Consider the following 13842-nt stretch of genomic DNA (forward strand, 5'->3'; position numbering starts at 1 on the left):
GACGGCCACGTCGTCACCATACCCTCGTTTCCCCTCCTCCTCTCTGTCCGTACCAAACAGCAGCGTAATTTAATGATAATAATAATAATATATTATATATTATTAAACATAAAAAAGAAATGAAATTAAAAATAACAGAAATAAAATTCTCGATAATACAATTTGAAAGGAGGAAAAAAACGTTACACCGCCACGCGGATTGCATATATATATAAGGAAGAGTGGAATAATTGGGGGCAAAAAGATAGGTCGTGCTGTTTTGGTGTTGGCGATTGTCGAGCTTTCACCTCCGAAGCGTACGACGACGAGAGGGACGGAGAGGGTCGGGGTTGGAGGTAACGTTTGAGCGCCGCGCCCTTATCCGATCCTTTTATTGTTACCGCGATCCTCGAGTTCTCACCTCTCGTCTCCGCTTCTTGAAGGATTAGGGTCGTATTCTTGGATTCGGCGATCTGGTTTCTCGGCTAACCTTTTTTTTTTGAAGTATGTTTGACCGGTACGGAATTCGGTGCTATGCCGGTGGTGTTGCCGCCCTTTTTGTGGTCTGTGTCATCCAACCCTCGGCTACTTTCCATTTCTTGTAATATTAGGGTTGTGTTGTCTGGGTTTGGCGATCTGTTTTATCCCCCGACCCTTTGCGCGGCGTGCAAGTGGTGTGCTGTCTTGATCATCGAATCGTTAGCTCCTTCCCGGTTTCTTGAAAGATTAGGGTTGTTTTTATCCTGGGTTCGGCGATCTGTTTTTTCCAATGGTTTTGGGCGGTATGGAATCGGTGTGGAGGATTTGCTTTTTTGTGTTTTTGTTCGTGGTATGTTTCGGTGGCTGTTTTGGTGAATTTTTCGGTGGACGAGGTGTGCATGGGCGATTCGGGTTCTCCTATTATCTGGTCGGTTTATCCTGTTTCTTTCTTCGTACGTTTGCTTGCTTGCTGATGCTGCCGGCTGGCTTCGTTACGAAGCCTTATATTGAATCCGATGCTTCCACTTGGTGTGATCCAAGATCTTTCTTCTTGAACTCGATTTTAGGTGGTTTGTTGTTTCCGACCGAAGAGATTGTTTTCCTTTTTCTATTGTTTTCTAATATGTTATCGAATTATTTTACACTCTCGATCAACAATCTAGGAAAATATGTTCCATGACATGCGTAATTTGGATATCTTTTGTTGCGCTGGAGGAAAGTTTGAAAAATAAGTTTGAAAATAAGTTCCATGACATGCGTGATAAAAAAAAGTTTTCTTACTTTGTCATGGTTTTCTCTATAGTAGTGGATTTTGTTGGAAATCATGGTAGAAAGTATAATGCGTGTGTGATGCTTTCAGTTTCTTTTCTGGTTGCCAATTATTTGCTGTCTTAACTGGAGTAGCGTCGTGATGTGATTCTTCACTGTTCCTATGGGTTTCGAGAGCCAAATGTACCGTCAAAAGACTCAAAACCCTTTCTATGCCTTTTTTTAAAGTTATTTTGGGCATATTAATCGTTTTTACTCTACCTGAAATCTGATGCTGGGCTTTGTGTAGAAATGATATTGGCTCCTACAGTGTATCTTTTTTATGCTATTCCGACCCCATTTCCTCCACAGGTTTTACCTGCAGATGCTGAAGAACTCTATTTCATTACATGGAGGGGAATGAAGCCACTGACACAGAGATCTCAAAAGAAGCTGCTCTCTTAAAAACAGAGAATGATCGATCACCACGGGAACCAGTCACCGGCAGTGCAGTGGAGACATACAGTCTGTTAGCTTCCCACGACAGTGATTGGCCGGAACACTTATCTTTGCTGCGATCACCTGAGGTGGTTATTGAATCTGTTGCTGGAAGGAACTTCAATTACAATGTAGGTACACAGGCAGGTTCTCAACCACTTTGTGCAAGCCTTCACTCTTTGAACAACCCGGCAGTATCCGTGGAAGAGCTGACTCTGAAAAACTACAAGAATCCTTACTTATCACTGGATGGTAGCTCAAGTTTATCTTTAGGTGGCAGCTCGAGTAGTGGAGAAAAACCTTTGGTCCAGACAAGTTCATGGCCGAATTTTACAAGGATTGCTGGCAGACCAAAGCAAACAGCACCAAAGGATTATCAATTATTGGGTCGCAAGGATGCTGGAGGCAGTGCACTGCCTCCATATGGGTCTCAGACATTGCTTCCACTCCTGCAATCGCAACCAAAGACATCCAGGGTAGATGAGCATGTAGCTGGAGTTGGCAACCACAGAGTCTCAAGTAATTTAAGTGCAAGATCTCCTCATGAGATCCGACCTAAGTCTCTGTCTTCTTCTGGGTTTCAACAATTTTTTATCAGAAGTTCCTCAAATGGTAAAGCTGTTGCATGTAAACATCAAAAAGGTCATGATGTATTGGACAGTGCAATATCTGCGCTAACTATTGAAAAGTCTAATGTTGACAAAAGAATTTCTTCTAATTTGTCTCATGCGCCCGGTGAAGAGGCGGATAGGATGCACCTTTTAGGTGGTGGAGAACTGGTCTCCCATCACGGGGATATTACTTTGAGGGAGTGGCTTAAGCCTAAACGGCAAAGGATAAGTAAGGCTCAGAGGATGCATATATTTAAGCAGATTCTGGGTCTTGTTGATGCTTGTCACACGAAAGGGCTTGCTTTGCAGCATTTACGACCATCATATTTTCTTGTGCTACCCGTAGATCAGATTAAATACATTGGATCTTTTGTCCCTCGAGAACAGGTTGAGCAAGCTCCGAATATTCACCATGAGCAGCATCCATTGAAAAAGAAGAGGCATAGGGAACCAGATGAAGCAGTTAATGAATTCTTGAAACTAAAGCATCAGAAGCTTGCTGACGATGGTAGTGTTACATATCTTTGCAAGATTGGCTGTATAGGAAATGATCAAGGTGAAGAAAATGAAGTTGATACTTCCAAAGCAGGAAACTCCAGATGTGATTTTAGGAAACTTACAGAGGGTAAACCGTTCAAAGCTTATGGTACATCTCACCCCCCAAGTTCTGATGCCATTCGCCAACATCCTATGTGTGAATCAGTAATGTTGGAGGAGGGGTGGTATGTTAGTCCTGAGGAGTTGAATGGTCAAGTTGCCTCTTGCTCGACAAATATCTATAGTCTTGGGGTTCTATTTTTTGAGGTGAGGAGAACACTAAAATGAAATATCTTGTCCGTTTAGTTAGCATGCATTAGTTACTTGATAGCTTATGTTATGCAATTATACCTACCAACTTTAGCTGAAGAAAAGTTGTTCACAGTTTCTTCCTGGAGATACATGTAAGCTTTTATCCTGTAAAGCCATGGGCAATAAGCAGGAAGGGAAATCACTTGTATTGGAATGAGAATGTAGTCATTGCTTTCTTCAAAGACTGCATTAATTGAGACAATTAAATAATGAAAAAAGACACTGAGGTCGAAATGGGGTGGATCTTGAGGAGTCTGGTATGAGTTCATCTTCATGGACACAAAAGCAGCAAGAATTAAATAATATATTTAGTGTAAGCATGTAGGGGTACATGAAAGAGTGAGTTAACCCTTTAATAACTTGGACCTTCAGAGGGAATAGGTCCACTAAGAGAGTTTGCTTCTCAGAGTCAGAACCTGATTTAGTTTTCGGTGCTAGAGTTAGCCAAATCGCTGCACCAATGCAATTTCCAAGCTGTTGCAAAATGTGCACTGTGCAGGTTGTTAGAAGCAAAATCGACAGGGAACTGTGTTATATTAAAGGATTCAAAACTTATTTTGGTAGATAATCTGGACTAATAAAACCAGAGCAGCTGTATGCTCTAGAAACATGCCACAGCGTGCTTGAGAGGCTATGAAGGGAAGGATTTCCATGTAGGAAATATGACACAGTACAATTATGTGTTTTATCTATCAGCAATTCTTTGATGTATAACCAGACATTTGACTTTGGTTGTGTTTGATAAAACCTGTTTCTGCTTTGAAGGAGTAATTAAATTCCACTAGCTATTGTTTCCTCAACACTTAAAAGGGCTGAGGCTTTTGATGGAAACTCGCATTAAAGATGGTATATTACTAGCATATTTTGAGGGACCTGTTTTCTTGTTCTATCCGTGTTTAGGCAGTCCGGTTAGGTTTTGAAGAATGCCACTTTGATGTTTTAATAAAAAGAGTAATGGGTGCGCCAAATAGAAATATGGCATCTTTATGAAGAAATGAACTTCCTTTACCCATTTTGATGCTAACTCGTGCTCTCTCTCTTTTTCTTAACTTATCCAAACAGTTATCTTCTTTTCTACTTATCAACAATTATCCAAACACTTCTTTCGGTCAATTGTTTTATCAAAATTTTCTTATCCACTATATTCTTTTTACCTTCTTTTAGAGTGCAGAGATATGAGATTCCCTCTGCAAGCAAGGGAACCACTTGCCAGTTGGGCTCCTTATCGATGATATATTCATACAGATAAAAACATCTCTCTTCCTCTCTCTCTCACAGTCTCTTTTTTTAAATATATTTATCGATTACGATAAATCTTTGTGGCATGCAGATACATGCAAATTAGGATTAATGAATACCTATAGCAGATTATGTGGTTATGTTTTTTGATAATTGTTCTTTCTTTTCAGCTCTTTTGCTGTTCTGAAACATGGGAAGTGCATTGTACTGCAATGTCAGATCTTCGGCATCGGATTCTTCCTCCAAGTCTTCTATCAGAAAGTCCTAAGGAATCTGGTTTCTGTCTTTGGTTGTTGCATCCAGAGCCTTATTCTCGGCCAAAGTCAAGGTATCTGTTGCCGACTCTATTGGTGGGCATGCTTCCAGATGCCACACATGTATTAATTATAGACATTCATGTGACATTCTGCTGATCGACTGTGAGAAGAATAGACATCATTATATTCCTGGATGGTTCCTGTTTATGCTAATACACATGAAATAATGTATTCGCTAAAGATCAACTCGATGGCTACTAGAGAATCATTCATTGAGGATGAACAATACTGTTGGTTCAGAACTTATTGTGATTAAGCTAGCATATATAATGACCTTTGCCCTGGAATTTTATATTGATAGAGGTATGGGTTTTAGAACTTTAGATAGCATCTGTCCAATTGGTTGCATTATCCGAGTAGAGTCAGATGCTTTTACTTAATATGCAAATGTGTGTTCTTCACATGTCTGTATCATATAGGATATTTTCTGGCAGAAATTTTTGGATACAGATACGAAGATGGGTTAAGGTTATCTTCATGCTAGATTTTTTGGTTGATTTCAATGTTTTCATGTACATGAAATATCATTGATAAAATTAAGTTAGCTTCTTTATTGTAATAGTCACATCTATATCTGCTTTGAGTCTAATTCAATCGGTTTTTATTGTACATCCAATTTGTATATTGTACACTTAGACAAACATGGTTACAGAACCATCCAGTACATGTATTTGAATCGTATTTGAGATCATATATGCTAAGCTAAAGTGGATTTGCACATGGTTTTCTGGGATCCTGCTGCATCTTTGTGTTCATATCTGATAATGAATATCAGCATACTGCCTTATGATGATTTGAGAGGAGAGAAGGTATTATGATCCAATGTTGAACCACAGCTCATTTCTTTAAATGATTAATCAAATATAGTTTTGAGTTAAAAATAGAGAGAGGATAACAACGGAGCCTAGGAAAGGAGGTTGACACACCAACAAGTATGGCATATCGAGAAAAACAACACCCCTTGTTAAATGTATTTATGAATATTGGAAGTTGAGATTGACTGGTGATCTAGTGCTTCGTGGTGCACATAAACACACATTGCACCACAGTTGGACACGACAAAAGAGAATACAAAGTTAAAAAAGCAGCACATTTCAGAAGTTTGAAAATACCGAGATTTTGACTACATCAAAGCAAGTTTCTTGCTGATGGAATCTTCTTAGGTTATTGAGCATTGTTGTTTGTCGTACAGATCAAATTTCTAAATTTCAAGGCACTAAAATGTGCCAGTGATCGCTAGGAAAGGATCCATTTCTGTTAACAATTTTTAGTCATTTATATTGTTGCCCTTTTAAACCATAGATTCACCAGTTTCGAGTTTTTCAGCGCAGGTGCATGATGGTGATCGGTATGAATTCCATGGGACAGTGAGACCTTGCCGTTCTATTTTTGCACAATATGTAGGTCGAATGGAATGCCATCTTTTTAAGCTGTAACCTCATGGTTTCTGTGCTTGAGCTTTGTCCTTTTCTGTTAGTTTGTGCTCGAACTGAGACTTCCAGCTGTTTCTTTCCCCATTTTGTTCCTTCTTGATTACCATCTTGAAATTATGGCAACTTAATTTTGGTGGCATCATCAAATTAACCTTCCACAAGGTTAAGGTTCCGATTATTTTGATCTACATATTTCATTTCTTAAACTAAGTAATGTTTTTTCTTGGACAGGGATATTATTCTGAGTGACCTAGTAAGTGAAGGTAGAAATTTGTCGGCAATAGACCATACATCTGCATCGACCGAAGAAGAAGATGCTGAAACTGACTTGTTGTTGCATTTTCTATTATCTTTGAAAGAGCATAAGGAGAAGCAAGCAGCAGATCTAGTAGCAGGCCTTGAATGCATAAGAATGGATTTCGAGGAGGGTAAAAGAAGGCACTTAGCAAGATCTGAGTTAGTTTTGAGTGGCAAAGTTCCGTCATCAAAGTTTGGCGAGATCTCAGAGTTTCACTCTCTTGAGAAACCTGTGACACATGTGGAAACAATGACCAGATTATCCATGTCAAATTTACTTGATGAGAGATTAAATAAAAACATTAACCAACTTGAAAATGCATACTTCACCATGAGATCCAAAATTGAGATACCCAAAGACAATTCTGTAACTCGTTCCGACACTGATCTTCTTAAGATGCGAGATAGGAGTTTTCAAGTCCAGAATGCTGATGCTGAAATGGAAGTGGATCATCTTGGAATTTTTTTTGAAGGTTTATGCAAGTTCGCTCGTTATAGTAAGTTTGAAGTATGTGGTGGTCTTAAGAATGATGATATCCTTAACTGTGCAAATGTTATTTGCTCTTTGAGCTTTGATGGTGATGAAGACTACTTTGCTGCTGCTGGGGTATCAAAGAAAATAAAGATATTTGAGTTTAGCTCTCTTTTGAATGACACTGTTGATATTCATTACCCACTGATTGAAATGTCAAGTAGATCCAGGCTCAGTTGTGTATGTTGGAATAGCTATATAAAAAACTACCTGGCATCAACAGACTATGAAGGTGTTGTTCAGGTCTGTACTTCTGATGGTGTACAATTGTTTATTTCTTTTACTGTATTTTTTAATAGAATTTCAGAACTATATTAGTGAAATATCATGGTAGAGCACTTAGGTTTCTTCTCAGATGATCACTTTTATCATTCTGAATGGTTTAGAATTTTCTTATTATGTAACCTGATCCAAATTATAAATGATGCATCTCAGATAAAAGTTCTGCATACAAACTATTGCAGTATGCAAGTTAAATCTTACCCCAAGATGTGTTTCGCCTTGGAGTCTGTTGAGATTTTTGAACTTTGAGGTGTAATCCGGAAGGTAGCTTTTCTGTCATGTATGATTTTGTTCCTCAGTATGAACCTGATTATAATTGTTTAGTTGTGGTGTCAAACAAAACCTCTTGGCTTACTGTTGTCTTCCTGTCTGTCTTTTCTCTGATTATAGTAAATTGTACATGGCACAAATTACAAAAACAATGTTTTCTTGGTTCTTATGCCACCAAGTTGATCGTGTGTTTCAATGTGACCATCAACTCCTTGATTATTTGGGAACTTTTTAGAGGACCAAGTTGATTCATCTAATAATTAGGAATATAGGCCTGTTCTCTTTGATGTATATTAAGTCAATCTGGTCCCTAGAAGAACCATTATTAACTTCTTAAGTTCTTGGACTACAAAACAAGACGGACATGTATGATGTGTGTTAATATTCACTTCAGTTTCTTTGCTTTGTTGAGCACTGTAGCAATCATCCTGTATATTTGGAGATCTATTAGGTGTTCTCTTCCTTTGGCATGCTTCTTAGGTAATACTTTGATGGTATGGCAAAAGATTGCTCACTCTGTTTTTATATTAAAATTAGAATGAAAAGTTGGCTGATATATCTTATTTAATGTTTCATTGCCAACAAATGGAAAACCTAGCTTTACTTCACCTATCCAGAGTATATGAATCTGTTAAGTATCCTCGTAGATCTTCTATTTTATTTTATTTTATTTTTTGTTTCTCTATATGTTTCTAAACCTTATGATGTTGCTGGAGTTGTCCAGATTGGGCATCATCCCCAGCACAAATAATCATCTCAAATTTAGTGCTTCATTTTCTCCCCCTCATCAGAGATTTAGATCTCCTTGCTAATATTATTCGTCCATGAAGGTTTCACATTTGGAATAAGTATTCCAATTCACAATATAGCTAGTTGCAAGATGGCTAAAAGTCTCATGCTTCATGAAAGTGATATTGAAGCTTTTATGAGGAAATTTTATCCATGATGCTTTCTTTTTAGTCCGTCGGTATAATTTCCATTAGGCATCAATCTTGATGGAAGGGACAAACTAATAAATTTAAGGATGCTATCTAATTTAGTATCGATAAATTGCTGACATCATACTTAGCCTCCTTTTTCTTGCAGCCATGGACTACACAGCCTAAAGAACTGGTTTACCTGTCCCACTATAATTGGTGTCTTCATCTTATGAAAAATTTTGGTGACTGTTAGAGGTTGCTTGTAGACTTTCTCATAATAATAAATACTTAATTAATTTATCCACAATACAAAAGAACAATGATAAGTTGGTTAACATCTAAAACTACTTTGATTTTGCAAAGCCACAATCCGTTGTCTTTTTCTCTTTAGAAAGAAATGGATTCCCCAGGAAAAATGTGTATTTCATGTATTATACCCCATTCATCTAATATCTTGTCATGTTTGCGTGCTCATGGAATCTTTGCTTTATGATTTTATTAATTTTAATCTTGAAACTTTAAAAGGGTTTCTGAGATTCCATTTTTCTACCTATTTAGTTCCTTGACCTGACTATTTGTCAACTGCTTGATATCAATTGATTGATGGCAGATCTCAAATATTGTCTCCTTATGAGGTTTATGAAACTTTATGGGCCATGTTTTGTTGCTTCCCCTATGAGGAAGAGGTGTTCAGATTAGGGCAAGAAAAGGACAAGATTCTTGAGAATTTAATTGTGTTCTCTACCTAGTTAGTTCTTTCACTTAACTAATTTGTCAACTGCTTGGTATCAATTGATTAATGTCAGACCTCAAAAATTGTTTTCATCTTATGAGGCTTATGAAACTTTATGGGCCTTGTTTCATTACTTCCCATATGAGGAAGAGGTGTTCAGACTATGGCAAGAAAGGGAGAAGACTGTTGAGAATTAAATTGATTTTCTTCTTTGCAATTAAGATCAATCATTCTGGCTGTTGTATCTTATTGAGGCATAAATTTGTTTCCTTCAAAGGTCATCCCTACCCGTAATTTTGGATGAGTAATGATCATCAAACTTGCTCTTTTTTGGCTATGTTTCTTGGGTGATCATATAATTGAATTGCACAAATGACATGCAGTTATGGGATGCAAGCACTGGTCAAGGATTCACACAGTTCAGAGGACATCAAAAAAGGGCTTGGTCAGTCAATTTCTCTCAAGTGGATCCAGCTAAGCTGGCCAGTGGAAGTGATGACTTTTCTGTGAAGCTGTGGAGCACTAATGAGGTATATAATTATTGATGAAATCTATCCCAAGATGTAGACTTAATTCATGGGGTTACCTTCTTTTTTTCTAACATCATCTAGCATAACAAAAATAACTACTGAGGGATTTTTTAATTTTGCAGTCATATTTATTTGAACATCTAGTTGACCCCAAATAGTTAGGACTTACACTTTTGTTATTCTTGTATTAATTTGAACATCTATGTCTGTAATTGGCAATGCCGGTTCAATCACGTCTTTTGTTAGTCAAATGCTGGATGTGCATCCATATAGAGCAGATTGTAAAAGTGAGACCATGAATTAGGATAACAAGTTGCTGCAGGACTAGTAAAACAAAAATAAGCTTGTGTCGTAGATCTTCATTTATAAAGGGTGCTTTTTTAGACTTAATTGCATATCTCTGAGTATATGTTGAATCATAGTTTACCTTTAATGCAAATTTGATATATGTTCTGTTAAAAGCAGAAGAATTGCATTGATACCATCAGGAATACGGCCAATGTATGCTGTGTCCAGTTCTCTCCATATTCCTCCCATCTGTTGTCTTTTGGAACTGCCGATTACAGAATCCACTGTTATGATCTGAGAAATACTAGAATTCCTTGGTGTACACTTGGTGGACATGGAAAGGCTGTCAGCTATGTGAAATTCTTGGATGCAGAAACTCTTGTATCTGCGTCAACTGACAACACCCTTAAGATTTGGGATCTAAAGAGAACAAGTGGAAGTGGTTCATCTTGCAATTCTTGCAGTCTGACCTTACAAGGTCATACAAATGAGAAGGTTTGCTGCTTGTTTGTTATTGCACCCAGTTTTGGATATATGTAGTAATAACTGCCTTTGTTACCACTGAGAAGTGCTTGTGATTTCTGCAGAATTTTGTTGGTTTATCTGTTTACGATGGATACATAGCCTGTGGTTCTGAAACAAATGAAGTAAGTGCACTTACAATATGGCATTGCCTTTTTGCCCCACTGAGAAATGAATGACAGTCTTTTCTTGTAGATGGTCTTTTGTTTTTCATGCCATGTGGGTTATACTTTTCTCCTAAGATGCATCAGACTTCTTGTTCAGTATAGATGCTTCTGAATGATGAAGGCAGTTGTTGAAATTTCATGCTCAACTTTTTACTGATTATTGTTAGTGGTATTGGAAGAGTAGTAGCTCGTGATGAGATATCCTTTTAAATAATTGACTAGTATATAACTTTTGACTCTTTAATCATGATTGACATAGTGTGTTCTGCAACCTTCCCATGGAAGTCTTTGCTTGAACATCCAGGTTAGAGATGTTTTTGATTGAATAAGGCAGTTGTTGAAATTCATGCTCAATGTTTTTTCTGATTATTGTTATTTTCCAGTAGTATTGAAATAGTTGTAGCTCTTAGATGTACTACATTTTAGATGGTTGACAAATATATAACTTCTGACTCTGTAAGTATGGTCAACTTAGCATGTGCTGCAAACTTCATGTGGGAAGTCTTCATTTAACATCCAAGTTTTTTGGTTCTTTTGAGATATGCTTTTGGATTGTCAACATCAAATGTAGTGTACTACAAATATTCCGGATATGATTTCCCATTATTGTAAATCATAATTATTTTCTAAGTTTTGTTTTTCTAATATGCTCTGCAGGTATATGCTTACTATAGAACTTTTCCTATGCCAATGACCTGTCACAAATTTGGTTCCATTGACCCAATCACAGCACAAGAGACAAGTAATGATGGTGGACAGTTTGTGTCAAGTGTTTGCTGGAGAGGGAAGTCAAATATGGTTGTTGCTGCAAACTCCACTGGAAGCATTAAAGTGATGCAGCTGGTTTGAAAGTTGTTTCTTGCTTTACCAGATCCATTGATATTCTTACCAGATGAGGTCTTGGAGATGCAAAAGATTTGGTAATGTTCTTTGACAAAGTTTCTTTTAGATTGCTCCTATTCAGAAATGGTCTGCATCTCCGAATATGTATATATACTGCAATTTCTCTGGCTCCAAAATTAGGTTCATGGGTCTCTGCAAAGACCAGCATATGGTGTCGGGACATCTTGAGATTTGAAGCTACTTGCTCACAAGGTATTCTGCAGATCCTCGGCTTTCTTGAGTTCTTGCATTCTCTTTAATTGCTTTGTTGATTATACGCTTATGGCCTGGATATCCAAATTGGACCAGCTATAACTGAAACCAACACACTAACCTCATCTACTTGTATTCATTCCGAGCTGATAAATGATGACGGAGATGGTTTTACCGGTGAATCAGAAGAATTGTCCTCCAGACTTCATTAACCAGTGTTTCATCGAGAGATAATATATTTGGGCTGATTCAAGGTAAATAATGAAGCTGCAAACCAGTGGAGTTAGCAGATCAGAACAGTGATTGGATGTAAATAAATGAATTTGATGGAGACTTTCAGTTGGAATCATCAACCAATCAGTTATAGAATTTGATCTTCCCATGTTGGTGGATGTGCATGACATAGTGCTTTTTCTGGCTGGTGGTGGAAGGCACCACATATTTGCGATTTTGATTCCCCAGTGTTGGCATTCTTTTGAGGTACTTGATTAAACTTTTTGGATAGTGTAGATTAGATTAGAAGGAAGTTTTATTGCATGCTTTTCTTTATCGAGGAAAGTTTGTGCATATCCTTTTGATGCCATTATTGTAAATGAAAATGATGCTTAGATGTACATGCGAAATTAAGTAAAGCTTTTAGCTACACATTATTTACTGCCTGCTTTCTTTCAGGAAAGTTTGCTGGATGCTTTGATGCCATTATTGTAAATGAAAGTTCACTTCAGAAATTTTTATTTCAGATATATTCCCAACAGGATTAGCGCACGGTAGCAGAAGGGAATAGAGCAGCAGCGACGCTAGGCACGGCACAGGCGTTGATGGCGGCCGTGAGAGCTCAGGTCAGACTGAAGTCTCTCCTTCCGGACGTTGGTACATTATTCTTATTGCTCATGTATTATATATATACACACACGTACACAACAATATTGTTTGATGAGAAAAAGAAAGAAAAAATATTGGCCGAGATGAAAGAAAATAGATGGGATATGATTATAATTATTGGCTATACATACTATAATTCTGAGTTAAATGTGTCACCACTTTGTCATAGTCTTTGAAAATTGATCACCACCAAATGGATGCGGGGAGCTAAAAAATATTGATTCATTTCACACAGTTAAAATGTCATACAGCTGCTTGCGTGCTTGCTTCCGGAAGATAGCTTCAGAAACCCACCTAGGAAACCACGACCATCAATCAGAAAAGAAAATATCGCATGATTCCTTAGGTGGCTATCGTTATTCTAGAGAGCAAAGCAAGTGTCCATCAAGAAGAAGAAATAATAATAATAATAATAATAATAATAATTTATTGTTAGATCTTATATTTTTTATTTTTTATTTATCTAATTATCTGTCCTATTGTAAGATATGATAATTTATTGTTTTTGCTACATCTAGGTTCGTTGCGCGAGGGGCTATCGCTACCATGTGCGATCACCACCTTTGTGAGTCACAACCATCGTTGTTCGCATCCATTGCACGAGGTGCTACAACCACAATCGCTGCAGCAGGCAAGATTGCCACCATTGTGCACAGCCACCACCTGCACGGTTGCCTCGCCCACACGTGGTTGTGCAAGTGCATCGCTCACAACCCCCACGATTGTTTGCGACGTGATTATGCACAACACATGTCAACCTAGTGACCCCATTGGCCTTCGACATCCAGTGACGTTGTTGCGACGAGCAGATGTCATCGCAACAACATTGTTGCAATCGTCACAACCATTATAGGCAATTGCGATGTTGCTGCAGTCATCGCACGAAGTGACAATGCACAACCACTACAACCATCACGAGCAGTGGTGGTGCTACAATCGTTACCGCACCCCACAATGCTTGCATTGGGTATGCGGTTATTACTCACGACGGGGCTGACGACCATCGGAGATTACCATCTTCAATAATACTATTATCAACAATGGCTCATTGATCAAGCACGAGTAACTTTACATTACCCGTAAGCAGGTGATAGTATAGATCGAATAGAAAAGCATATCGATAATATAAATGAATCGTTCATACATATCATAAATAGAAATTGATCTACGA

The 13842-nt window shown here is 37.9% G+C and overlaps 1 protein-coding gene across 11 annotated transcripts; it reads left to right on the top strand.

The window, feature by feature from the left end:
- Positions 1-229: 229 nt before the first annotated feature.
- LOC103993751 (protein SPA1-RELATED 4) lies at positions 230-12819 on the top strand. 11 transcript variants are annotated; one of them, XM_018830659.2, is made up of 11 exons: positions 230-335; positions 1579-3119; positions 4574-4731; positions 6385-7225; positions 9571-9717; positions 10183-10500; positions 10593-10652; positions 11352-11614; positions 11718-11789; positions 11886-12269; positions 12530-12819. In XM_018830659.2, exons 2-8 carry the CDS (start codon positions 1617-1619, stop codon positions 11541-11543), a joined length of 3219 nt encoding a protein of 1072 aa, XP_018686204.1. In that variant the 5' UTR covers positions 230-335; positions 1579-1616; the 3' UTR covers positions 11544-11614; positions 11718-11789; positions 11886-12269; positions 12530-12819. The 11 variants fall into 11 exon arrangements, with proteins under 11 accessions (XP_018686204.1, XP_065021294.1, XP_018686203.1 ...); XM_065165222.1 differs by having other exon boundaries at positions 11936-12269; XM_018830658.2 differs by having other exon boundaries at positions 11352-11789.
- Positions 12820-13842: the final 1023 nt, after the last annotated feature.

This window comes from Musa acuminata, chromosome BXJ3-8, assembly GCF_036884655.1.
Source record: "Musa acuminata AAA Group cultivar baxijiao chromosome BXJ3-8, Cavendish_Baxijiao_AAA, whole genome shotgun sequence".
Taxonomy (NCBI): Eukaryota; Viridiplantae; Streptophyta; class Magnoliopsida; order Zingiberales; family Musaceae; genus Musa; species Musa acuminata.

Coding starts and splice junctions, on each gene's coding strand:
- LOC103993751 (XM_065165220.1), top strand. CDS start 1,617: ATGGAGGGGAATGAAGCCACTGACACAGAGATCTCAAAAGAAGCTGCT. Junction 7,226..9,570: donor ACTATGAAGGTGTTGTTCAG/GTCTGTACTTCT, acceptor AATGACATGCAG/TTATGGGATGCAAGCACTGG. Junction 10,653..11,351: donor GTGGTTCTGAAACAAATGAA/GTAAGTGCACTT, acceptor TATGCTCTGCAG/GTATATGCTTACTATAGAAC.